Source organism: Phytophthora cinnamomi (genome assembly GCF_018691715.1).
Source record: "Phytophthora cinnamomi strain GKB4 chromosome Unknown Contig40, whole genome shotgun sequence".
Lineage (NCBI taxonomy): Eukaryota > Oomycota > Peronosporomycetes > Peronosporales > Peronosporaceae > Phytophthora > Phytophthora cinnamomi.
Window position 1 is genome coordinate 608,072 of NW_027150973.1, and position 24,963 is coordinate 633,034.

Consider the following 24,963-nt stretch of genomic DNA (forward strand, 5'->3'; position numbering starts at 1 on the left):
TCACATGGCGGCTCCACAGTCGAGGCAACTTCACTTCACGTGCTGGTGGTGGTTCCGAAAAGTCTACCGATTCCCGAGGACATACCAGGCGAGAAAGACGAAGAACGGAAGTCACTGTGGGTAGCGATTCTGCGCTAAAGACTTTAGTTTCAATTACTGAGTTCGCACGGCAGCTAAACCGTGAGACTCACCTGGCTGTGGGGAACTTATTGAATATCCCACTTTCAACCTTGGGCACATTCGAGACTGGCATGTACATCAGGCAGGAGTTTTGGGATCTCCACAATATGATCACGCAAAACTGAAGTCAGTTAAAGGCATCCGCCGAGTTCTTGTGATTGGCAGTCCTGGGATCGGAAAGTCAGTGTTTGGAGTGTTCTTGTTGCCGGTGTTGTTGATGGAGAAAAAGGATGTTGCCTACCGCCCGCTTTATGACCAAGAACCGTTCTACTTTAATTGGAATGGGACGAAGCACGAGATATCTGGGGCGCCTGTTGCTGATAAAAGATACGAGGGTTTATTTGATGGAGATGCCACCGGTGGCGCACTCAACGATTATCTTTTTCTTCACGCCTACGTGTTTGCTAGTCCACGCACTAAAAATTACAACAATTTTGTGAAGAAAGACCACTTCAAGGTGTGGATGAATCCATGGACCAAAAGTCGAGTGTCAGCGACTCGCTGGCGCGCTTCACTTGAATAACGGACGCCAAGAGGAGTGCTTACTGAAATACAATCTCGTTGGAGGTAAACCAAGATTTTTGTTTTCAAAATCTGACACGGTGGATAATTTGTTGAAACTTGTGGAACGAGGCATCCCACGCGACATTGACGACTTGAAGCGCTTGGTCAACCTTTTTGAGCTTGGAATATTCAATAAGCGGATGAAACACATTATGTTCCATTTCTATCGCTATGATGACGATCCCAGCAGTTTTTATTTGACGTATTCGTCTTTAGCAGTGGAAGTCATCGTCAGCGCGCGTTATAATATTCGATCAGCGGATCAAATTCGTTCGTTGTTGCGAACTCCAGAGCCGCCTTTGCAGGCGTGGCGAGGGAAAGAATTAGAGACATGTCTGCTACAAAACCTTGCCACGCGCAAGTTCTGCATGAAGGCACTTGAAGGAAGTGTTGGTGCTGTTACGCAACTTGGTGAACTGAACGCAAGGTCGCGGATCATTCAAGCTGTGTCCGATATTGAAAATGAGTTGGTGCTCTATGTCCCCCTTTCGAAGACATTCCCAGCCATTGATGCCGTGCTTGTTATACCGACCGGAAACAACTCCCGCACGAAGAAGACGAGTAAAGGTCAGATTATCTATGTTCAGTGGGCAGTGGCCGAATCGCATCCCATCAAATACCAGCGTCTGAAAAACGTCTATATGGCCTTGTTTCAGCGCCAAGAGTTTCAACGTTATACGCAGTCGCTGCTCTTCATCGTCCCGGACGACATTTATGACGGTTTCGGCGTGCAGCCGTACATGAATGATAACAACACGACACGCAATACGAAAATTGATATCCCCGTGACACAGTACGTTGGCAAGGTCATCCGGCAATAACTCGAGGTTACGACGAGAGTGCTTGCTTGCCTGATGAGGTCTTCGCGATAAGCGTACTCGAGGCTTCTGCATCGTGAACGCGGACATTTTTGTCGATCTCGGTGCAAGGCTGGAGAATTGGTCCAGTGCAAGTACTAAACTGAATAAATCCATATTGAAGAAGTTATTGACACCTCTCAGTCCATTCTTATAAACCATCTTTTGGAAAAGTTTTGTTTTGCCTGATGAAGCGAATGTTAGTCGCCTTACGTTGGCGTCAGGTACTCTGTGCACTTGCAGAGGCCGCGGTCATACTCGGCCCCGACTAGGAACTCGACGTCCGGGGTTGACGACGAAATACGATAAATCTGTAGCACCACAAAACCATTGGTAAATAGGCATATTCCTTTATACAGCAAGGCAGCGATGAACATACCTTGTATCTTCCCCATGTGATGGAGCCGGTGATCGTCGCGTTAATCCGGAAGATGAGCTCGTTCCTGTTGAAGTCCCTCCACAACGCAATCCCCTCCGAGTATCCTGGCCGGATGTTAATGCCAGCGATCACGTCACTGATGGAGCCCGCTTTGGCCTCCCACGGTTTGTCCAGCTCCCACTTGCCCACGAGCGTCGAGTTGTGGTAGATATCAGCGCTCCCGGACTCCAGCACGAAGCCGAAGCGGTTCTCGTTGATGACGCTCACAAGCACCTGGTACTCCACCTTCGGCTCCAGCCCCATGATGCTGTGCAGGATGGACTCCCACTCAAACTCACGGTTGCACACGTTGTACTCCGGCATGCGCGGGTAGAACATGAGAGCGAGCACAGTCATGGAGATGAGCGCTGTCAGCCACGTCACCCGCGCCGCGAACGCCTGCCAGTTAAATTGCCGCTCCTCGTGCTCGTAGCGAGTGCGCAGCCGCTCGAGCGACGCCTGGTCCACCTCGTTCTCGAACAGTCGAACCTCTCCCTCGCGGATCTCCTCCAGCAGCAGAGGCTGCCTCTGCGCCTGGGCGCGCTCTTCGTCATCTCTAAACCGATTCACCATGAACCCAACTGTCAGTACCACCCACAATACACGAGCAATACCAAGGTAGCAAGACGCACCTCAGCGTCGTGTTCTTCTTCTTCCTCCGCTTGTCCTTGTCCAATGCCGCGGCAAGCTCCGCTCGCCTGGACGACGGCCGCTTGGCCCGACAGAACACCGAGCAGATCGCAGAGATGCCGCAGAAGCAGCAGGTCAGCGTCACCATGAGGCACAGCACCGCGATCACCACGGACGGCGGCGGCCCGTAGCCCACGTACTGCGGGTCCTTCCGCTCGCAATCTGCAACAACCAGCAACACTTGTCAACATCTACGTCGACTGTATCATATCACTGTATCATTGCATCTTTTGAGTCTTTTTCTCTCGGATCTGTCGAGTCCAGCGCCGCGCACCTTCGAGGTGGTGGCAGACCGAGACGCCAATGGAGCAGCCGTAGGGCGACCCGATGGCGTGGCACTGGAAGTCGTCCTTGCAGAAGTGGCACGCGAGGCTGGCGTTCAGGCACGAGTCGCAGTCCTTGTGCGAGGCGCAGGCGTCCCACTGCACTGCGGCGTCGATGGAAGCGACCTCGCTCCCCAGCAGCTCCAGCGCGTGCGTCTCCTCCATGGCTCGAGCGTCTCTACAGACAGCTAGACAGACAGTAAGCAGCTCGTAGCTTCTCGCGCCGTTCGCTTTTCTTCCTATGGCTCGGGCTTCAACCTGGCGCAGCTCCCTCCCCGTCCAAAGCGATTAAAACTCGTGTATGTCCACACCAACCTTCGACGCATAGACCGTCCCATCACCAGCTCGTCCGTCAAAGACTGCTCCATTCGGTGATGTCATCCCGTCCACTTTTTTTCCACCCTCCGTGTGTCGCTATCATTACCGTCCACTTCGAATACAGCGCCGCGCTCTATTCGTCGGCGCCACCTTCGCGCCACCTCGCACGTGGCGCCAGCGAAGCCGGCGGGTCGTCACTATCATCAGGAAGAGGCCAACGCCAGCCAGGCCTTAGGTGGACGCCGTGTCGGCGGCCTTGTATCTCTTCTTGCAGCGCCCGCAGCCCCATCGCGCCATGGCCAAGGGCGAGGAGAAGGAGAGCCGCGCCGACTGGGTGGCCGTGGAGGCGCAGTTCCAGAGCGGCGAGGCGCTGGCGAGCCAGCCCGCCAAGGCCAAGTCGGCCTACATGTTCTTCCAGAAGCACGCCATGGACGCCGTGAAGCGCGACCTGGCGGCGCGCGCGGCCGAGCGCAACGAGCCCATGGAGCTGGGCAGCATCTCCAAGGAGATGAGCGCGCGCTGGGCGCAGCTGTCGGCGGGCGAGCGCGAGGAGTTCGTGGAGCTGGCGGCGGCCGACAAGCAGCGCTACGACGACGAGTGCCGCGCGCGCGACGAGGAGGTGGAGCTCCAGCGCGCTCGCAAGCGCGAGGAGCTCTACGGCGCCGTGGAGGGCAAGCGCGAGCGCAAGAAGGTGCCGTTCTGCCGCTCTTCCGGCGGTTTTAGCCGCATTATTGACGGTTTTATCGTGTTTTTTCTTGTTTTTTTTAATTGTTTTTATTATATTGTAGAGTCAATTGGTAGTGGAGGAGAGCAAGCCCAAGCGCCAGCCGCGCGAGCTCTCGGAGAAGCAGCTCGAGGCCAAGCGCCTCCGACAGGAGATCCGACAGCAGGAGATCGATGAGCGCGACGAGCTCAAGGCCGAGGAGCGGCGCCAGAAGGAGGAGCTGGCCAGGAAGAAGTCCGAGATCGCCTCGGCCAGGCTCAAGTACCTGCTGTCGCAGAGCGACATCTTCGCGCACTTCAGCGGCCAGGTGAAGAACAACAAGAAGGGCAAGAACAAGGCCGTGGACGCCGACGCCGACGCCGAGACGACCAAGAAGAAGGGCAAGAAGCGCGCCGCCAACGACAACGACGACGAAGACGAGATGGACTCGTCGCGCCACGTGGGCGTGCGCCTCACCAAGCAGCCGTCGGTGATCAAGTTCGGCACCATGCGCGCGTACCAGCTCGAAGGACTGAGCTGGATGATCAACCTCGCACACCAGGGCATCAACGGCATCCTGGCTGACGAGATGGGTCTCGGAAAGACCCTGCAGACGATCTCCGTGCTGGCCTACTTCTACGAGTTCGAGAACGTCACAGGCCCGCACATCGTGCTGGTGCCCAAGTCTACGCTGAGCAACTGGCTCGCGGAGTTTGAACGCTGGTGCCCGTCGCTGCGGGCTGTTAAGTTCCACGGCAACAAGGAAGAGCGTCAGCGCGTCGTGCAGGAGGTGCTGTGCCCCGGGTTGCCCGACGACAAGCGCAAGTTTGACGTGTGCGTGACTACTTTCGAGATGTGCCTGAAGGAAAAGACGGCTCTGTGCAAGTTTGCGTGGAGATACCTTATTATCGACGAGGCCCACCGTATCAAGAACGAAAGCTCCCAGTTTTCTACCGTCGTGCGTATGCTCGACACGGAGCACCGCTTGCTGCTGACGGGCACGCCGCTTCAGAACAACCTGCACGAACTGTGGGCCTTGCTCAACTTCTTGCTGCCCGATGTGTTTGCATCGTCGCAGGAATTTGACGACTGGTTCAACCTGGACGTGGATGATGATGAAGCCAAGAAGCAGATGATTAGCCAGTTGCACAAGATTCTCCGACCCTTTATGCTGCGTCGCCTGAAGGCGGATGTCGAGAAGAGCCTCCCGCCGAAGAAGGAAACGTTGCTGTTCGTGGGGATGTCTGAGATGCAGAAGGCGCTATACAAGTCGCTCTTGCTGCGTGATATGAACACGATCATGGGTGGAGCGGGCGGTGTTTCGAAGAGCGCCCTGCAGAACATTGTCATGCAACTGCGAAAGTGTTGTGGTCACCCGTACTTGTTCGAAGGGCAGGAAGACCGTTCGCTCGATCCGCTGGGAGAACACGTAGTGGAAAACTGCGGTAAAATGGTATTGATGGACAAACTGCTTAAGAAGCTGAAGCAACGTGGGTCCCGCGTTCTCATCTTCACTCAGATGACTCGTGTGCTGGACATCATGGAGGATTTCTGCCGCATGCGCCAGTATGACTACTGCCGTATCGATGGTCAGACATCTTACGAAGATCGCGAAAGCTCAATTGATGAGTACAACAGGCCAAACTCGTCCAAGTTCCTGTTCCTTTTGTCTACACGTGCAGGTGGTCTAGGTATTAACCTGTACACAGCTGACGTTGTGATTCTGTATGATTCAGACTGGAACCCGCAAGCCGATTTGCAGGCCCAGGACCGTGCGCATCGTATCGGTCAGAAGAAGGAAGTGAATGTGTACCGATTGGTTACAACTGATTCTGTGGAGGAGAAAATCATTGAACGCGCACAGCAGAAACTGAAGCTGGATGCCATGGTGGTGCAGCAAGGCCGTCTGCAAGAAAAGCAGGCAAAACTTACAAAAAACGATATGCTGGAGATGATTCGCTTCGGTGCTGATCAAGTGTTCCGTACAACAGACTCCACCATTACCGATGAAGATATCGATGCAATTCTTGCCAAGGGTGAGCAGCGCACTGAGGAAATGAAGCAAAAGATGCAAGCACACGATAAGGGTGATATGCTTGACTTCAAGCTTGACGGTGGAGGTTGCCAGAATCACGATGGTATCGATTACTCGAACGAAAAGGAACGCCAAGAGGAGTTGAAGCGTCTTGCTGATGCAGAGCTTGCGCGTCAAATGGCGGAGGGCATGGGCAAGCGCGAACGGCGTACCGTTCTCCGTCATAGCCACGTGTCCCTGGAGAGTAAGCACAGGTCGAAGCAGAAACAATTGCCAAAGGCTTTGCGCTTGCCCCGCATGGATGAATGGCAATTTTACAACCGCAAGAGGCTGATTGAGCTGCACGAAATGGAGTGTGCTAACTACGAACAAGCCAAGGCTGAAATGGAAAAGCCGCCTCTCCCTCCTCATGCGCAGTATCTTACTGAGGAAGAGCTTAAGGAGAAGGAAGAGCTGCTGTCCGAGGCCTTTGGGGACTGGAACAAGCCTCAGTTCTTCCTGTTCATTAAACTGCTCGCCCGTTATGGCCGTGCAAACATTGAAGCAGTGGCTCGTGAAATGATGAAGCCGCTGGAAGAGGTTGAGCGCTACTCGAAAATATTCCTTGCGCGTGGTCAGGATGAGCTGAGTGATTGGCACAAGATCATGAAGTCGATTGAAAAGGGCGAGTCCAAGCTGCTCGAAATCGAGCGTTTGACCGAAGAAACCGCTCGTAAGGTAAAGCGTTACGCCAACCCATGGGAGGACATGCCGATTAACTACCAGGGTAAGGGTGGAAAGGTTTTCACCGAAGAGGAAGACCGTGTGCTGCTGTGCCTGGTGAACCAGTTTGGCTATGGAGCATGGGACCGCATCAAGCAGGAAATCTGCAGTATGGAGATGTTTGCGTTCGACTATTACCTTCGCTCCCGCACAGCTGCTGAAATTGGTCGTCGTTGTGACTCCTTGATGCGCATTTGCGGGAAGGACAACGCTGACCTGGAAATTCGTGAGAAGAAGGAGCACGATGCTCGCCACATTTTACAGGAGCAGCGCGAAAAGCTTGACCGCCAACTTGCCGCAGCACGTGCCGATGTGAAGCAGCACCAAGCTCGCGTGGATGAGCTGATCATGAAGGAAGCGAAGCGCATGCAGATGCAACGTGAAGCCAAGCGTGCTAAGAAGCGTAAGGAGCGCGACCAGAACGAGGACATGGTGGACCAGCACACGGAGGCGCTGGTGTCGTTTTTGCTCAAGGCAACGAGCATGGACGCAGCCAAGGTTGCGCTTGACTTTTGCGCTAAGATTCGCCAGGAGAAGCATGAAGAGCTGCAGCCGTCGTATGTTCTTAAGAAGATTCGCCAGGTCGCCGAGCTGGACGAGAGCGCCACGAAGGGTTCCTTGGCGTGGACGATCAAGGAGGAGTTTGCGAATTTCAGTATGAAGAAAGAGAGCAAGGTGCTCAAGCACGAGCACATGGCTGATGTTAGCGGCTCCAGCTCGACGCCTGTTAAGTCTGAGGACAAGAGTCGCTTGCCCAGGTCGCCGTGGTCTCCGACGGCTATGAAGCATCAGCAAAAGGTCAAGAAGGAGAAGAAGGTCAAGAAGGAAGGTGGAATCAGTCGTGTGCGTAAACCTCGCACCGCGTACGTGCTGTATAGTCTCGCCTCCCGTTACGAAGTGAAGCAATCGCTTGGTGAGAACGCGCAGATGGTTGAGGTCATGCGCGTGATCTCGCAGAACTGGAAGGACATGAGCCCCGAAGACAAGGCGCCATGGGTGGAGGCAGCCAAGGAAGACCAGCTGCGCTACGAGAGCGAGATGAACGAGACGTCGGCGTAAGTTGGAGACGAAGGCAAGAAGGTACATACGGACCCGATATGCAGTTATATACATTTGTTTTCAAAGCCAACAGTATCGTTGGAGCTTATTGATTAGTTTGGTCAGCGCCACATTTGGGTGTACCAGGCACCTGTAGTGAATCACTTGTCGTGTTCTGTGCGCAGTTTGCGGCCGGTGAAGGTCGAGGCCGCGTTGTCATCGGTGCTGGTGAAGCTCTGGGCGGTATTGAGCAGACTTTGCAGGGCAGCGTTGAGTTGATTGTTGGCTTCAGCATTGGCGTCGGCTAGCGATAGGATCTGCTGGAGAGTTTGCGCAACTTGGCCACTCAAGGAGTCGCCGAACTTGACGATTTCTTGGCTGACGGATGTGGCGAGTGATGCAGTGACTTGCGCGTTACTGGTGACAGTACCGCTGAGCGCAACAAGTTGGCTGGCTGCATCTTGGGCGACACTGGTGTCGAGCAGTCCAGCGGCGAGAGCGAGCACTGCGGCGGGCTTGAGGAATCGAGCGAACTTCTGCATGATGGTTTGGTTGTCACTGGATGCTTGGAGTGCGAGTTGCGGAATGAAAGACACTGCAGCCAGCAACGATCAAGAGCGGAGACTCGCCATACGTCGTGTACCTATGCACTCGTTGAAGCTGTCCGGTGTTAGAACTGTGGATACTGCGGTAAATCAACGGTCACCTTGTCAGCCGATGGCTACGGCGGGGTTTGACTGTGAGGCGCTTGGCTCGAGGGTGTCTTGGTTCAGATAGGTTCAAGTGTGCTCTGGGACTCGTTGTACACTCTATCAATCGAACTTGTAGCAACTTACAACTTACTTAGTACTGCCAAACAAATCTATGCATTAATTGATCTTACACATGCACTTTGCTAACTCACTACTTGTCTACCACACGCATTGCCTATTTTCCCCTCAGCCAAGATCTTCGAGCTGCCTGCTTACGAGGAGCACGACTCCGAGCTGCCGGCGCCGAAGTCCTGAGTCCAGTAGTGTTGGTACGTGCTGTCGGCATTGTACGCGTACGCGCAGCCGAACATGGTGACCTTGCTGCTGAGGATGTTGGCTCGGTGACCGGCGGAGTTCATCCAGGCCGTCATTACCGCGTCCACATCGGTTTGGCCAGCCGCGACATTCTCTGCGATGGCGTTCCACGAGTACCCCGAGTCCGAAATGCGCTCCGACATGGTGGATCCGTCGGAGCCCGTGTGGCTCATGTAATTGTTAGCTGCCATGTCGTTTGAGTGGCCTTGGGCTGCTGACTGGAGCTTGGTGTTCGTGCAAAGCTTCGAAAGACCCGCCGCCGCGCGTTGCTTGTTCACAGCATCCAGCATTTGCTTCTGCATCGTGCTGGACGTGGGTGTCTTCGTGGTAACTGCGGGGGTCTTTGTAGTGACAACAGGAGCCTTTGTAGCTTTTGGTGCCACCGTCGCTGGAGTGTAGGTCTGACTGGCAGATGAAGAAGAGGTGGAGCAGGACTCATCGCTCCCAGCGCCGAAGTCCTGAGTCCAGTAGTGATTGTAGGAGCTCTTGGTGCTGTACGCGTAACCACAGCCAAACATCGTGTAGCTTTTGCTGAGGATATTGGCTCTGTGACCGGCTGAGTTCATCCAGGACTTCATCACTGCCGCCACGTCCTTCTGACCGGCCGCGACGTTTTCAGCGATGTCAGTCCATTGGAACCCCGAAGCCGTGATACGCTGCGACATCGAGGAGCCGTCCGAGCCCGTGTGGCTCATGTAGTTCTTCGCCGCCATGTCGTTCGAGTGCTTTTGGGCCGAGGACTGCAATTTGCTGTTCATGCAGAGGCACGAAAGTCCTCGCGCAGTTCGCTCCTTGTTCACAGCAGCAAGAAGTAGCGACTGGAACCCCGTCTGCGAGTACGTTTGGAGGTGGCGAGAGGTGGCGTTCACATCGGAACGGTCGCTGTTGTTTGGTGGATTGCTGCTAATTTCTTGAGCAGCGGGTTTCCCGACGGCCGTGCGTGGCGGCGACAAGGAGTCTTCAATAGCCCAGGCGGCGTTGCTGACCAAAGCTGCAACCACGACAAGCAGGACAACCGCTCTCGGGTGTTGATAGCGTTGCACGGAGGCTGGCATGCTGGTGCGTGCAGATCGAAGACGGAGAAGCTGAACTCTGCTGCGAACGGTAAAAAGCGGAATGACGCGAAAACAGACCGGCAAAACGTGCCACGGTCTCAAGGGAATTGCTCCGACAGAAGATAGTCTAGCTTAACATCAAACACTGTTCTCTATAGTGTTGCGCAGTATTGAGCATCACTGGTCGGCTCTGACGTGGCTTTCGGTTCAGCCTCGGGTGCCTTTCGCCGCAAGACGAAAGCTTTTCCATTCGCTGCAGGCGCTACTGCCGTCAGGGTTTGTGGCCACGAAGCTGGCAAGGACAGGCAGCCGATGTCAAACACCGGCGAGGAAATGCTGCGACGGCAGAGTGCACGTCAACCAAAACAACCTGGTGAAGCAAACCCATACCTGCGACGATTCAAAACCAGCTGTAAGTAGGAATGATCACTTCGACTTGCTCAGCTAAATCGTGGCCCAAGCGTTTGGGCGAGCTCTTGCGTTTGCTTCGGGTGCTGTAAGACGAGAAGCCATGTATGGCCACAAAATCCACGCGCACTGTTCTGCCGACACTGGAGGAAATGAGCGCAAGTAATTGTGACCCCTTCGTGATCAGAAGTCAGAGTCGGCCGAGAAACGGCTATCAGCATTGGTGGTCATTTGACCGCAGCCGGCGGGTATGTGACCCGCTTCATCGCTGTTGAATCTGTGGACGCATCAAACACTTGCCTAAAAGGATGTGGACCAGCGGTTCCTGCCAGGAGGAACTTCCTGGACCAGGGATGCATCGAGAACCGGCCCCACCGTCGTCATCACTGACCAAGTCCTTGCATCAAAGATCACCTTCAAGATGAACGCCAACGCCTGTCTTTAGGCGGCAGCGTTGTACAAGGCTCATCTAGCGAGTTCTTGGCTGTCCCGCGTTGCAGTCTACAGTACGCAAGTTCCGCAAGCAGGCTCAGATGGTTAACGCGCAAACTGCACCCCGGCACTAGACTTCGAACGGAGGCCCCGAACACCGCACCCAGCACCTAATGCTATCATTTCCACTGCCGGGTTCTCGGAATTCGACCGCACAGCGGAAGGCAACCGCCACCTGGCCACAGAAGCCGAGGAATTTCGCGCGAACTCCCTTGCAAGTACTGTTGCTCAGCGGCGGTTCACAGCTTTTACATGCAGCATTCTCCTCCAGCAGCCTGCGTCGCGCGTGGCCAGTTGGAGCCAAACGTTCGTGCCCCTGAACAGCTTTCGTTGCGCGACCAGCACGTGCTGCGCATATGCTGGCTCTGATTGATTGCCGCCTCTCTTTCAAAGCTGTTTTGCTCCATATGAGTCAGGCTGCTGCTGGGGGAGTGGAGAGTGCAAAGGCGTTCATGTTCGGCTGCGGCGACGGCAGCAGCGAGCGGTTGCGGTTCATCGAGCGTGCCCCAACTGCTTCTACAGCAGCACTGCAGCCATGGATTAACCTGGCGTGATGTTCCTGGCATTAATCTTCGCCCACATTGATCAAAGAGAGACCGTCGTGCCCATCCGCAACAATGAGCAAGGTACAGAGCTCCGTCGAGCGATTACGTGGAAGTTCGCAAGCCCCATTTCAGGCACGGGATAGCCCCGGTCTACGTCTGGGTGAGTCCCACCGCTGTCTGCGGTGTTGACAGCTCGGCGTTGCAGAAGCTGCGGCTCGAGCTCACGACGAAGCTTGCGGGACCTGTCTTGGTGGAGAACGGTCCACCCCGAGGTCCAGCTGGTTTGCGAGCAGCTTTCGACATCGGTTAGCCCGGTTCAGCTGGACACCCCGTTGCGGCTGCCACGCTACTGCTCCTGCAATCTCGTATCAGACCATGGGCTCTCGTCATGGGGCTCCCTCTGTTCGGCCTGTCGTCTTATCCCGCCCGTGAACTTGCTGTCCGCAGTGTCCGCAGCGCTGAAAAATGGCGTTCGTGGTAGGTAGGGCGCACTCTTCATCTAGCCGACTCGGAGCGATTCCTTCAAACCAAAAAACATCCGACGTCGAACATGATGACCATCACGCGTTCCTCGCTCGTCCTTTTGCTTTTCATCTCGGTCGTGTCCTCGAATTTGTCGGCCGCCTCCAGCTACCTGCGCACCACCCCGCGCAACCTTCAATCGGTCAAGCAGTCGGTCGAGCAAACGGCCGGGCAATCGAGCACGGTGAGCGGCGACTACTACAAGCAAATGCTCGACGCTGTGAACGCTGAACGCGCCAAGGCCGGTCTTTCAGCTCTGTGCACCAACAGCAAACTGCAGGCGGCGGCTAAGCGCCACACGGACGATATGGCCAAGAACAATTACATGGCCCATGACGGCGCAGATGGCTCGACGATGTCACAGCGAGTCACCGACGCTGGTTACGCTTGGACTGCCGTGGCGGAGAACGTCGCTGCCGGCCAGGAGGACGTGAAGTCCGTGATGGAGTCCTGGATGAACTCACCGGGCCACCGGGCCAACATCCTTGGCGCCGACTACACCATGATGGGCACGTCTTACGCGTACAGCGAGAGCAGCACGTACAAGCATTACTGGACCCAGGACTTTGGCGCCGGTGATACCGAGACGTGCGAGGGTGACAGCTCGCAAACGGCGAACCAAACTAATCAGTCTGCTCAATCCGACCAAACCGACCAGACCCAGCAGCAAGACCAAGTCGCTGGCGAGACTTCGGTCAAAAGTGACTACACCCCATCGACGACGGCGCCCGCCACCAAGGCCCCTACAGCCACTTCTCCCCCGGCAACGACGACACCGCCCGCCACGCCTTCTCCAGTTGCGACTGAGCCTGCTACCAAAGCCCCAGCGCAGACTCCTGCACCGCAGACGCCTGGCTGCAAGGCCAAGAAGTAAGCGGATGCTATGTTCGTCAGTGTCCAAAGGTGAGACTTTTAGTGCTGCGTCCACCGTCCGTACCGTACCAGACCCGTGTGAACCAAAACGAAGCTAGGCAACAGCTATCGAGAGAAGTTAGTGCTCCTGTAAAGATCAATGGCAGTAAGTAAGTAGCGTGTGTGCAATAGACTTTTTATATCTCGAAACATCAAAAACAAATCGCTTCTCCTCGATCGATGGCCTCTTCAACTCGGTGTCGTAGCATTTGACATGCAAGCACATCGAAAACGTTTAGAGATACCAGGTCAAATAGCCGAATCCGGAGGTTGACTCATTCCGCACCTTCATGCATTCGTTCGGCACGGGCGCTGATAGCTTCCTGTGCTAGCATTCGTAAGGAAGAGCCACACAAGGAAGGCGTTCGACACTCAGACCCGTACGACGCTACGCAGGATTCCTCACGTGCCGAATCAGTCGCTGCGAAGCAGTATAGGTGCAATGTCGGCCGCGTGGTCCAGCTGCTTTAACAGCAGCTTTTCGCCCTTGTCCTCTTCCACAAAACGCGGTGTGGTCGCTGTCGGCTGGTGCTTTCAGTGCGATGCAGGACGCGTATTCGTGGGCGCTGCAGCAAACAACCGTTGAAGCCGAAGCTGTTGCCTGCTCGCACCGGCTCAGAGAGCACTCCTCGCACTGCCCCAGAGGCATATGCCTTCGACCTTGTCCTTCTAGCACGTTGACGCAGTGCCTCCTTGTCTTCGGCAGTACCTCGATCATTTTTCATTTCACCGTCTCGGATCAACATCAACAACACCTTCCAATCCACAGCAACTAGTCATAGTCGCAATGACCGCTTCAATCCGCTCGCCGATCGGTCTCATACTCGTGGTCGCCGGTATCTTTGCCAGCACCACGGAGGCCGCCGGCAACCTGCGCCACATCTCGCGTAGCTTGCAGACGTACACGCAAACCGACGGCTACCAGACGAAAATGCTGGAGCTCGTCAACGAGCAGCGCGCGGCCAACGGCCTGTCGTCGCTCTGCATGAACAGCAAGCTTGCGGCCTCCGCGCTGCGCCACTCCAAAGACATGGCAGCGAAGGACTACATGGCTCACGACGGCTCGGACGGCTCCACCATGGAGGAGCGGATCACCGAGGCCGGGTTCATCTGGACCGCCGTGGGTGAGAACGTCGCCGCCGGCCAGGAGACCGTCTCGGACGTCATGACGGCCTGGATGAACTCGCCTGAGCACAAGGCCAACATCCTGGGTGACTACAAGATGTTCGGTACGGCCTACGCATACAGCGCCGGCACGACGTACCAGCACTACTGGACGCAGGACTTTGGCACGGGCGACGACGAGTCCTGCGAGAGCAGCAGCAGCGGCAGCAACGCTACCAGCACGACCAGTTCGGCCTCCACCGATCAGACGCAGCAGCAAGACGCAACGCAGAAGGACAACGTGGCCGGCGAGGCTTCGACCGAATCGACGACGACCTCGCCTATCATCCAGGAAACCTCGACGCCGGCCACGACTGCACCTGCCAGCACGACAGCGGCCCCCATTGCCACCACAGCGACTCCTGTAGCCACCACAGCGACTCCTGTAGCCACCACGGCGACCCCGAGGAGCGGGTGTAAGGCCCGGCGAGTGTAAGCAAAGTGCGTAGATAAAGTGAGTGTGAGTGAGTGAGTGAGTGGGTATTGTCCGTAGAGAGTGAAAAAAAACTCAATGGGATTTGTGCAACAAGCACATTAGACTGCGACTTCAACATGGATACTTTTTCGTCGCGCACCGGTACGTACTGATGGGCGCGACCTTTCGCGCGAACTGAACTCTTTTTACCAGTTCCAACTTGAAATGGGAATTTCCAAGCCCCTTTTTGTTCCTCCTTTATGGGGACAAGAGCCGACACTGCAGAGCACGGAGGCGCAGGTCACTGTACTGTACCGCCGCCGCGCAGTGAATCCATTTGAGCAAATCGGATTTTCGGCGGACGGGCTCACCTATCCCGCGCACGTTTCCAGCCAATGGGCGCGGCGGCATCTGCTTCGTCGGAACATTTTTTGTGCACTTGGTCCGCGAACTGTATCGACTGACTTGGCCTCACTATGGCGTCTCCAAATGCTCAAAATTTGTGCACTTTTCGACGAAAAAGTGAGCGAGGGGAGACACAGTAAGAAAGCGCAGACGCCACACACAAAGGCGCCGAGCGCGGACGACGACTGCGCGGCCCGGCCCCTCCTCGCGCCCAGAACGATCCCACCGCGCGCCCCAAGGCGGCACTGCACGCACAAGACACAGAGCTACCTCGTGGTGCCGGAAACAGCGGCGGACGCGCGCCGGTTGTCGAGATACGGCGCTTTCTGCAACGCCCCAAGGTCGTTCCCATGAGGGTGAACGTCGGCGACGAGAAGCGCAGCAAGCGGAAGCTCCCGGCCGCTGCAGCTGCGGCGGACGAGGGAGACGCGAAGCCTCAGGACGCCAAGCCAGCGACAGCGCGCCACTCGAAGCTGCAGCTCAAGTGTATGGACGGCTCCGTGTTCGACGTGACCTACGAGCAGGCGATGATGTCATCGACGCTCTGGGTGCTCATGCAAGGTGAGGAGGCCGGCAGAGCTCGGCGCTAGGTGAGGCACAGGGGGCTGATGTGTGGTGCAATGCTGTGGCGGCAGATGTGAGCGGGAAGAAGCCCAAGAACGGCATCAAGCAGCACATCATCCCGATGGAGGGCGTTCCGACGGACAGTGTGCAGCGCGCGCTGGACTATTGCAGGTATGTTAGGGGTTTCGTGGTTGGTTCGAGGGTGGGGAGAGGTGGCTGATGGTGCTGGCTGGTGCAGTTGTCTGTACATGCAGCAGGTGGACCGTCTGGAGACGGCGATGCTGGACTGGGAGGATGAATTCGTCGGTCTGGAGTCGAAGGAGCTATGCGACTTGGCCAAGGTGGCGTCGAACTTGGACATTCAACCACTGGTGGATCTGACATGTCGGTCCATCGCGCAGATCATGTCGGCGACGTCGGAGGCGGACGAGTTGAGGAAGAAATTTGGACTCGAAGACCCGCACGACGTCGAGTGCAGTTGCGAGCTGCGCACTGACATGGCCGGATTTGATTTCGACATGTTTAATTCGATGGATCACGACCTCTCCACAGAAGAGTATGAACTGGTGGAGTTCGACCAGCCGAGCGTTGACGAGTTAGTTAGTTTCATCAACGGCAGCGGCAGCAACCCGAACGTGACGCCGGGTCAGCTCCAGCAGCAGCAAGCCGCGGCAGCATCTAAAAAGAACTGCCACCTCCACGGGGAGAACTCGTCCGATCCGGGCGATTCCAACAACGGCAGCACTACCTCCAGTAAGAAGAAACGCAAAAAACGCAAAAAGAAAAAATCGCCGCCGCCTTCGCGCGAAGCTATCGACCAAGCGGATGCGAAATCAATGACTGCGGTTGAAGAAAACACAACAGGATCAGATAAGCACACTCAAGACTCCAGCAGCAGTGACGAGGAAAAGGAAGAACCCGATCGCGAAGAGAAAAAAGTGCCGAGCTCCAAAAGCACAAAAAACGCCAAAAACAGCAAGCCACAGACTCTGGAAGAAAAGGTTCGGTTAGCCCGCCAAAACCCGAGTGCAGTGTTCAAGGAGTCGCAGTTCGAGGACGACGATGACGAAGATATGGCAAAGGTGATCAAGATGTTCGAGCTTAACCTCGAGTCTGCGTATCGTGAGTGCGACAACAAGAAGAAGCCCCGTCTAGACTTTGCACCACGCGAAGTGTTCCGGTCCTCCCTTGTGCGCTCATCGCAATTCGACTACGTACAGCGTCGTCTGTCGGCCACGATGACGTAGTGAACAAACACATCACCAAAGCAACACAACCAACAATCGGGTCGTTCTCTGGACACGCCTTACATCTTCAGGAGCAATCGTCGAAGTAAGTGGAAGGACCAGAGACGCCTCGTCGATAATGTTTTATTCGTGGCCACCGCTCTTAACTATGCCGACCGCTTCCATTATAATATGACAAACATCTTCACAAACAACTTCGAGCACACACGCGTATGGTTCAAGTGCAAGTCTATTGCTTTCGTATGTCAAGGACCTAGTCGGCGGTGGCATTCACACGCCACTTGTCGATCTTGAGGTTTTGCAGAAACTGGATGCGGCGGTAGAAGAAAAGGAGCCAGACGAACCCGATCACTAAGCAGATGACAGTCTCCACGTAGAAGCCGTCGCGCACAATGAGGCACTCACCTCCAGCGTCAGCGCAAGCCTCACGCTCCTCGGCGTTCGAGCACGTACGGGAACCAATCGCCAGCACTTCGTCGTGGAAGTAGCCGCCCAGGCACTCGCGCGTGGTGAGATGGTCCACGACTGCAAGACTGAGCGAGTTTGGCCATTTGGATCCCAAGTTCGTGACCGTGTTGAGGAAAGTCATGTACGTGCCACCGATGGACGGGTCACTGATACGCGCGTAGAAGGCCATCTGCGGGACGTACATCATGTTGGCAGCAACTTCATGGAGCGCACCAATCGCCAGAATCACACCGTAGAACAGATAGTGGGAGCTCTCGTCCTGCGCCATGGCCATGGGCGTAATGTACACGAGCCCAGCGTACAGTAGTCCCACCGCAAGTCGAACAGGGTATCCCCAGAGGAAGAGGTTGAGCGGCTGCGACGGCTTAATCCACCGACCAATCAAGACCGGAATGACGATGCCGAGCGGGATGAGGATCGGCGTCAGCAGTGCCAGCTTTTCCTTCTTCATGCCGTACTCCACAAGCTTCAGCGAGGCGACACTTTCCGCAGCGGCAAAGCCAATCTTGCTCGTGAGCAGCACCACAGAGAGGACACGACGCTGGGCAGACGCAGCACCGAGTACATCTGCGAGTAGGTCTGAGCGATGGTGAGCCGCTCGCTGCCTTCATCCTCCGGCTTCTCGTGCTTAAAGAGCCACACGCCCAGAGTGGTGAAGAACATGACCCATCCCCAAAAGCTCATGAAGCCCGGCAGCGAGACCATGCCGTCGTCCTGCGGCTCGCTGCGCAGGTAGCTGTTGCACGTGGCGGGGTCGTTGAGCGCCAGGAAGCCCACGTACGCCACGAAGAAGCCGACCGTCTGCCCCACCGTGTTGCACGTGGACGCGTGGCCCACGTTCTTCTCCGATAGCATCGTGATGGCCCAGCCGTCCACGGCGATGTCCTGCGTGGCCATCATGAAGTAGAGCACGAAGAAGAAGGCCGTGAGATAGATGACGTGCGGCTTCTGGCCCTCACCCTCGCCCAGCATGTCGTCCATGAACCAGCTGCCCACCACCATGAGCGCGGCGCACGTGAACTGCACGGGGATGAGCCACGACTTGCGGCGCCCGAAGCGCTCGCTGTAGAGCGAGTCCACGAACGGCGCCCAGAGCAGCTTGAGACTGAAGGGCCAGGACACGAGGCTGAAGGTGGCCTGGTCTCCGTATCCCACCTTCTCCTGCAGGATGAACGGGATACTGCTGGACAGGCCCATGGGGATGCCCTGCAGCGTGTACAGCAGCAGCAGAAGCAGGATGGACGGCCAGTCGTTCGCTTCCTCCTCGTTCTCGGGCTGTACGCGCGCTACGGGGGCCGGGGAGGGTTCATCCGACGCAGAAGAAGACGCGCTGCCTGTGGTGGACGACGGTGCGTCGCTCGACGCGCCCTTGCGCTGCCGCAGAGACGCCATGTCGGAGGTGTCGCTTCGAGGTCCGGCGTTCAACTTGGCGAATGACGTGTTCCGTGTTGGAGGGTGCGTGTCTCCCGCGCTCCGATTGGTTAAAATGAAAATTTTATTTTAGCGAATCAGAGAACTTAGTGAAAAAAATGACTTGTCTGCTCCTTCCTGCACCAGTTCACATCAAGCTGTTCCTCCCCGCTCTCTGCAGCCATGGCCACGCTGTTCGGCAGCCTCCCGTCGGCGGCGATGCGCAACCACGGCCGCAGCACGGCGCTCGTAAGCGCGGCCGGCAACAGCAGCGGTGGCGGCGAGCGCGCGCTGCAGTGGGTCTTCGACGACGAGACCAACAACTGCATGCACTGCAACACGCCCTTCACGGTCATCACGCGCAAGGTGAGAGGGGATGTAAGACACCTCTAGCAGTGAAATAAAATGGGGGATTATTTCACTAACGACTGGTGCGTGGCTGCAGCATCACTGCCGTCGGTGCGGCAACGTCGTGTGCCACAACTGCTCGCCTCACAAGCGCCGCATCTCGTCCACGGACCCATTCGTACGCTGCACAGTGGACGTGGAGGAACTATGAGCAAGAGGAGGGGAACCCTGACTGTGTTTATATGTTGCTGTAGCCGATGCGCGTCTGCAACACGTGCTACGCGGCGGTGGACGAGCATTTCGCGTCGCTGGAGTGGTCGGGCCACTCGTCCGCTGAGGTACGCAATATCTTTTCATGACACATGGTGATTGATTTTGGCAGTGGTTATTAATCCATGCTGGTCGTGTGGTAATCAGATTCAGAGCAAGCCTGACCCGGTGATTGAAGGCCGTGTGCACATCGGGCAGCTGTATGTGAAGGTGGTGGAGGCGATCGGATTGCCGTCGACGGACTCAATCACGAGCGACCCATTCGTGAGGGTGATGCTGACGGGCAAGTGGTCGCACGGCCAGGAGTGGGGCAACGACCTGAAGAACATCAAGTGCACGAAGAAGAAGTCGCGCACGCTCAACCCGCGCTGGCACGAAACCTTCGTCTTCAACGTGTGTGCCCCTGGAGCCGAGTTGGTCTTGGAGGTGTACAACTATGGTCAATTGAGTCAGCCGACTAAGCTCGGCGAGGCAACCATTCCGCTTTCCCAGATTATGGATCAGCGTCGACACAACAAGTGGCTCGATCTATTGCTACCGGAGAAGCTCCACCGCGCGGGACTCAATAACGACGCTCGAGCGGGACGCATCCACGTTCTGCTACACTACAAGTTCTCACGGATGGCCGAGTTTTGCAGCTACTTTTCGTCGGAGCAAGGCTACGTCTACGAATGGCCGGAGTTTCAGGCAGCCCAGCTATACAGCAACTTCTGGGTGCTGCTGGACAACCTTTGGCCGTACCTGGAGGTGATATGGCAAATTCTGCCAACGCTCAATTGGGAGCATCCGACACATTCGTTCATGTGCTTCGCGCTCTGCGTGTGGCTTTGCCTGTCGCTGCAGTGGCTGCCGGTGGTCATCCACCTCGCGCTCATCGCGTTCGTGCTGCGCAACTACTTCGAGTTGAACTTCCATTCGTTTGCTTCGGCAAACGACGCCAAGGATCACCCAGGTGGTCCGAACGTGAACCTGGACAACGACATGAGCAACGGCTCGTTCCGCCAGTACAACCTCCCATCCGGATTCAACCACCTCATGAACAAGATGACCCACGTGACGATTGACCAGGAAACTAAGCGAACACTGCAGTCGGTACAGAACAACATGGCTTGGTGGTCGAGCATCATCAACAACCTCGAGCTCATGTTCTCGTGGGAAGACACGTTCTACACCGCGCGCATCCTGCTCTACCTCATCGTGAGCTGTGTGCTGCACATCGTGATCCCCAACAAGTATCTGCTGCTGGCGTTCGTCGTCTACCTCTTCGTGCAGTGGACGGTGCCGTTCATGTGGTTCACGCACTTCATCTACGCCATCCGCCAGTCCATCCGCTCGCTGGTGCATCAACACCGTCTCCGTAGCTCCATGGCGCAGGCAGATTTGAATGCGCGACTGCCTGGCGTCGGTCTGGGCGGAGGTCTCAGCTTGAACGACCAGCCGAGAGGCATGCGTCGCACGGTCTCCAACGCTAGCGCCCGCGCTCACGCCCGTGTGTCCAAGAAGGAGGAGGCCTTCGGTGCCGCTGCGTCCGCCATCTCCGAGCGCTTCGTCGTCTCGGGCGAGCCCGCGCTCCGCAAGCGGCAATGACAAAGACGCCATAATATATAACTGTTCGTGCCACGATAGAAAGCATGCATCGATGCGTCTTGAAGGCTCACGTTACGCTGTCGCTATACCCGACAGACATGGATACATTCGGTGTAGGTCGCTGTTGCACACAGTGAAGTTGCCCATCGTCCGATTGTGGCGGTACCAAAAGGCTGGTACCTGCGTCACTGACAGTGTAACGCATAGCAAAACGTTCAGCCTAGGGGGCCCGAGCACCTTGGTCACCTGCGGCCGTCGTGTCTATCGCCTTCGCTCGCCCGAGATCACCGCTGTTGCTGCTCGTTGAGTGGGTCGTCGGGTCGGGATGCTGCTGCAACGCCTCGTGGTGATGCTCTACTCGCTGTGGGCGCTGCTGCAACGTGTCAAGCACAAGAAGTGGCTCCTGCTCGTGCTCGCCAGCTTCTACATGGGCCTGCGCTCCACGCAGAAGAACCCGGTGGTGGGGAAGCCGCGCGACGTGTTCATCAACCAAATGATCACGGTGACCAAGGACGACGGCATTCACATGGCGCCCACGCCCGTGCTGGCGCCCTGGACCAACGCCAGCTTCGAGTGCGTGGGCTGGAAGCGCATCCAGACGTGCCGCGAGCCCAAGCCGGAGGACAAGGAGGAGGAAACGACGCCCGAGCCGGAGAAGGACTTCCTGGGCTGCTCCGAGGAGATCGGCACGCAGATGGCGGGCTACTGCATCGTGCGCAACCGCACGTCGGGAGACCTGTACAAGCTCATGGTCAGCTCATGCGACTCACTTCCGAATGGGTACTACACGTGCGATATGGCCCGCGATTTCTCGGAGTTTGGATACCATTCGGTGAAGTACGAGCACACGCCGGTGGCTCCGTCGCTGGCGCTGCCGTATGTGGCGACGAGCAAGCGTCAGCCGACGAATGGAGTGCTGATGATCATTTACGACCGTGTGCTGCCGTCGGCCTACGCTACGATTAGGATGCTGCGCATGCAGGGCTGCGAACTGCCCGTAGAGCTATGGTATCGACCAGATGAAATGTCCATTGACAACCCGATCATCCACAAACTGCTGTCGGACTACAATGTGCGGATGCGCCCTATCTTCGACCGTCGCGCGATGGGATTCCACGTCAAGCCGTACGCAGTGTACTACAGCAACTTTGACAACGTGCTTCTGCTGGATGCTGACAACCTGCCGGCGAAAGATCCGACATATCTGTTCGAAGAACCGGAGTTCCTACGCACCGGAGCAATCTTCTGGCCGGACTACTGGCAGCCGTCCAACTCGCTTTTCCAGCTATCGAACACGAGTCTGCTGTGGCAGCTTACAGGTGTGAATTACGTGGATATGTTCGAGCAGGAGAGTGGTCAAGTGTTGATCGACCGACTGCGCAGCAAACGTGCGCTGGACAAGCTCATGTACTACTCGACGCACCAGCCCCGGTTACTGGAGCAATTGCACCTCATCTGGGGAGATAAGGATCTCTTTCGACTTGCCTGGCTGAATAGCAGCCAGCCGTTCCACTTCATCAAGTACCCACCCGCAGTTGGCGGACTCGATCTGCAGAAGGAGAAGGGTGTCTTTTGTGGTCTGGCCATGATCCAGCACGACGTTCAGGGCAACCTCGTCTTCTTCCACCGCAACTCCATCAAGCTGGACGGCAAGCCGGACCAGCCGCGAATTATGGGCCACATCCAGGAGTATTCGCTGGAGGGCAACCCGCGCGACTACCGCATCTTCCAGGCCGTGAATGCGCACAAGGAGTGCTGCTACTACATCGGCACGGACTCGCTGCCCGACGGACGGCCTGCTACGCAAGTCACGCCGATCGACTCGACCATCTACGCGTCTATCGAGGACCTGGCTATCCAGTTCTCCGTCGAAGCAAGACAACTGCTGATCGACGATGCACTGGCCAACGATCTCGGCTTCCGATCCATGCGCGTGCAGTACATCGTGGCGCTGTTCTTGTTGGCCTACGTGTTAGCCATCATCACGTTCGTGTGGTGCAAAGGCCGCCCGGCACGGGAACGATTGCCCAGCCGGTGGAAGCCCGTAGACTCCAAGGAGAGCTAGCAACCAGTGAGTGAGCGAAAGAAAGATAGGTTCCAGCTTAGAGTAATTGAGCGCAGCAATATAAGCACAGTGCAACATCATGGACATCATGGTAGACGCATGTTGACCCGGCACAGGCGCCAAGCAGCAGGCTCGCAAAGACATGCGCCCCCTAAAAGTGGGTGATGTGGCGCACACTACCACGATTTAGAGGTTTCCCACCCCTTACAAGGTGTTCCGGAGGTTGAAGTTTGACCATTTACGCCCCATCCCCCCAGAGAAAACCCGGCGTTTAACGCCAGGCAGTCGAGTCTCCTCCCGGTGGTGGTCATGCAGTCCGTGATGCGAGCGCGAGGCCGCGCCCTGGCCGCCGCGCGGCAGCCCCGGCCGTCGCGCTCGTCTCCCGCGGCCCTGGCGGCCTCGCGGTCGTGGCTGCAGCCCGCCGGCGCGCCGCGTGCGGCCCTCTGGACGTCGTCTCCGTTCTCGCACTCGAGTCCGGAGTTCCCGGCGTCCGAGATCGAGCGCAGCGAGGGCCGCGGCTCGCTGTGGATGGAGTCTGGCACTGGCAGCGGCGGCCATGGCGTTTGTATCGACGGACGCAGCGGCGGACGCGAAGGAGCCGCCCACGGAGGACCCGAAGGAGATCGCCAAGCACATCCAGGAGCACAAGGAGGAGGTGAAGGCCGCGGCCAAGAAGAACGAGAGCAAGAAGCGCACGCTGCGCAAGAGAAAGACCAGCGTGCGGGACGGCAAGATGGTGGTGAGCACGGCGGCGGTGCGCGGCGACCGCGCGTACATGGAAGACACGTCGTATGTCTCTGCCTGCAAGCGGTTCGCGGCGGTGTACGACGGCCACGGAGGCGCCGCCGTCTCGCAGCACCTGCGCAACCAGCTCTTCTCTATGATCGTGCCGGAGCTGGCGCAGCTGGACCAGGAGGTTCTGGCGGAGAACAAGGGCGAGAAGAACGTGATGGCCAAGTCCAGTCGACGCCAGAAGGTCGCCACTATGTTGCAGCAGGCGGTGCACAAGCTGGACCAGGAGGTGATCGGCAAGAACGAGTGGAAGTTCCAAGGCTCGACGGCGGTGGGGGTGCTGCTCTTTGATGACGTGCTGTACTCGCTCAATGTGGGAGACAGTCGAGCGGTGCTGTGTCGGTCAGGAGACGCAGTGGAGCTCACGCGGGATCACAAGCCCAACGACCCTCAGGAACGTGCCAGGATCGAGTCGCTAGGTGGCCGCGTGCAGTGGTACGGCTACGTGGACGCCCAAGGAGAGCCGATCGAGCCCTACGGCGCGTACAGAGTAAATGGCAACTTGGCGGTGGCGCGAGCTATCGGAGACCGCGACTCCCGGCCGTTCGTCATCGGCGACGCCGAGATTCGCCAGTACGACCTCGAGTACGACAAGGACGAGTTCATTGTGATCGCGTCGGACGGGCTCTGGGACGTGTTCACCAGCAGTGAGGTGGTGGAGTTCGTGCAGGACGTCATGAGCGGCGAGCTGGGCGGGCGAGAGGCCTGGAGCAGCGGCGGCCACAGCGACACCCGCGTGCCTATTTTCGAGTGGTCGCAGCAGTACACGAGCGACCGATCCATGATCAAGGCCGCGCGGCGGCGACGGAAGGTGCAGATCGCCAACTACCTCGTGCAGGAGGCGCTCTTCCGGGGCACCTCGGACAACGTGTCCGTTGTGGTGGTCTGGCTGCGCTAGCACCCCGTCATTCTCAGACTAGGATTCCCTCACATGATGTGTCGAAGCTCCGGGTTACGGGCAGCTCGGCACTTTTATTCGTAGCGTGACGTAAGCTATCTTGATTTTGTATTCTGATTGAAAAAATGAACATCTTTTTTCTTATCTTGCGCTCGGTATGCGAAACTTTCGCATAGAAAGTTGCCATTCGCACGCAGCAAAAGGCAACTTGACCCTGTTGAAGTGCTTTGCATGGTGGATTTTGCGCCGAGAAACGTGGTGTGTGACACACCACTTCCCAAGCGTGTTGCCGCTCGGTGAGTGCAACACGCGTGCGCATGTATACCAGACGCAGCGGCGTGCCTCAGCCGAATCCAGTAGCTCTCTTGCGAGCGTCTTCGGGCGGAATAAGGCGCTGCAGCATCCCAGTACGGCACTGCGATCGAGCGGAACGTTCGTCTG

At 57.0% G+C, this 24,963-nt stretch overlaps 9 protein-coding genes across 10 annotated transcripts; 5 read left to right on the forward strand and 4 right to left on the reverse strand.

Moving 5' to 3' along the window:
* Positions 1-1,810: 1,810 nt before the first annotated feature.
* On the reverse strand, positions 1,811-3,197 carry IUM83_15034 (uncharacterized protein; the record flags this gene model as incomplete). Its single annotated transcript, XM_067939818.1, has 4 exons — positions 1,811-1,912; positions 1,981-2,575; positions 2,652-2,871; positions 2,984-3,197. 4 exons carry the CDS (start codon positions 3,195-3,197, stop codon positions 1,811-1,813), a joined length of 1,131 nt encoding a protein of 376 aa, XP_067791365.1.
* Positions 3,198-3,645: 448 nt separating this feature from the next.
* IUM83_15035 (Chromatin-remodeling complex ATPase chain) lies at positions 3,646-7,909 on the forward strand (the record flags this gene model as incomplete). Of its 2 annotated transcripts, none has more annotated exons than XM_067939820.1 (2): positions 3,646-4,041; positions 4,139-7,909. In XM_067939820.1, the coding sequence occupies 2 exons, from the start codon at positions 3,646-3,648 to the stop codon at positions 7,907-7,909; spliced, it is 4,167 nt and encodes a 1,388-aa protein (XP_067791385.1). The 2 variants fall into 2 exon arrangements, with proteins under 2 accessions (XP_067791385.1, XP_067791384.1); XM_067939819.1 differs by having other exon boundaries at positions 4,160-7,909.
* A 140-nt stretch (positions 7,910-8,049) lies between these two features.
* On the reverse strand, positions 8,050-8,430 carry IUM83_15036 (SCP-like extracellular protein; the record flags this gene model as incomplete). Its single annotated transcript, XM_067939821.1, has 1 exon — positions 8,050-8,430. The coding sequence occupies one exon, from the start codon at positions 8,428-8,430 to the stop codon at positions 8,050-8,052; it is 381 nt and encodes a 126-aa protein (XP_067791269.1).
* Positions 8,431-8,852: 422 nt separating this feature from the next.
* On the reverse strand, positions 8,853-9,245 carry IUM83_15037 (SCP-like extracellular protein; the record flags this gene model as incomplete). Its single annotated transcript, XM_067939822.1, has 1 exon — positions 8,853-9,245. The coding sequence occupies one exon, from the start codon at positions 9,243-9,245 to the stop codon at positions 8,853-8,855; it is 393 nt and encodes a 130-aa protein (XP_067791369.1).
* Positions 9,246-15,223: 5,978 nt separating this feature from the next.
* IUM83_15038 (skp1-like protein 21-like) lies at positions 15,224-16,684 on the forward strand (the record flags this gene model as incomplete). The annotated part of the gene is made up of 3 exons (XM_067939823.1): positions 15,224-15,434; positions 15,509-15,608; positions 15,676-16,684. 3 exons carry the CDS (start codon positions 15,224-15,226, stop codon positions 16,682-16,684), a joined length of 1,320 nt encoding a protein of 439 aa, XP_067791241.1.
* A 253-nt stretch (positions 16,685-16,937) lies between these two features.
* IUM83_15039 (putative acetyl-coenzyme A transporter) lies at positions 16,938-18,544 on the reverse strand (the record flags this gene model as incomplete). Its single annotated transcript, XM_067939824.1, has 2 exons — positions 16,938-17,634; positions 17,718-18,544. 2 exons carry the CDS (start codon positions 18,542-18,544, stop codon positions 16,938-16,940), a joined length of 1,524 nt encoding a protein of 507 aa, XP_067791366.1.
* A 201-nt stretch (positions 18,545-18,745) lies between these two features.
* On the forward strand, positions 18,746-20,767 carry IUM83_15040 (early endosome antigen 1-like; the record flags this gene model as incomplete). Its single annotated transcript, XM_067939825.1, has 4 exons — positions 18,746-18,928; positions 19,008-19,088; positions 19,165-19,248; positions 19,328-20,767. 4 exons carry the CDS (start codon positions 18,746-18,748, stop codon positions 20,765-20,767), a joined length of 1,788 nt encoding a protein of 595 aa, XP_067791370.1.
* Positions 20,768-21,092: 325 nt separating this feature from the next.
* On the forward strand, positions 21,093-22,832 carry IUM83_15041 (Myosin-like protein; the record flags this gene model as incomplete). The annotated part of the gene is made up of 2 exons (XM_067939826.1): positions 21,093-21,839; positions 22,362-22,832. 2 exons carry the CDS (start codon positions 21,093-21,095, stop codon positions 22,830-22,832), a joined length of 1,218 nt encoding a protein of 405 aa, XP_067791271.1.
* A 556-nt stretch (positions 22,833-23,388) lies between these two features.
* Positions 23,389-24,522, forward strand: IUM83_15042 (Protein phosphatase; the record flags this gene model as incomplete). Its single annotated transcript, XM_067939827.1, has 1 exon — positions 23,389-24,522. One exon carries the CDS (start codon positions 23,389-23,391, stop codon positions 24,520-24,522), a length of 1,134 nt encoding a protein of 377 aa, XP_067791272.1.
* Between the last annotated feature and the right edge of the window lie 441 nt (positions 24,523-24,963).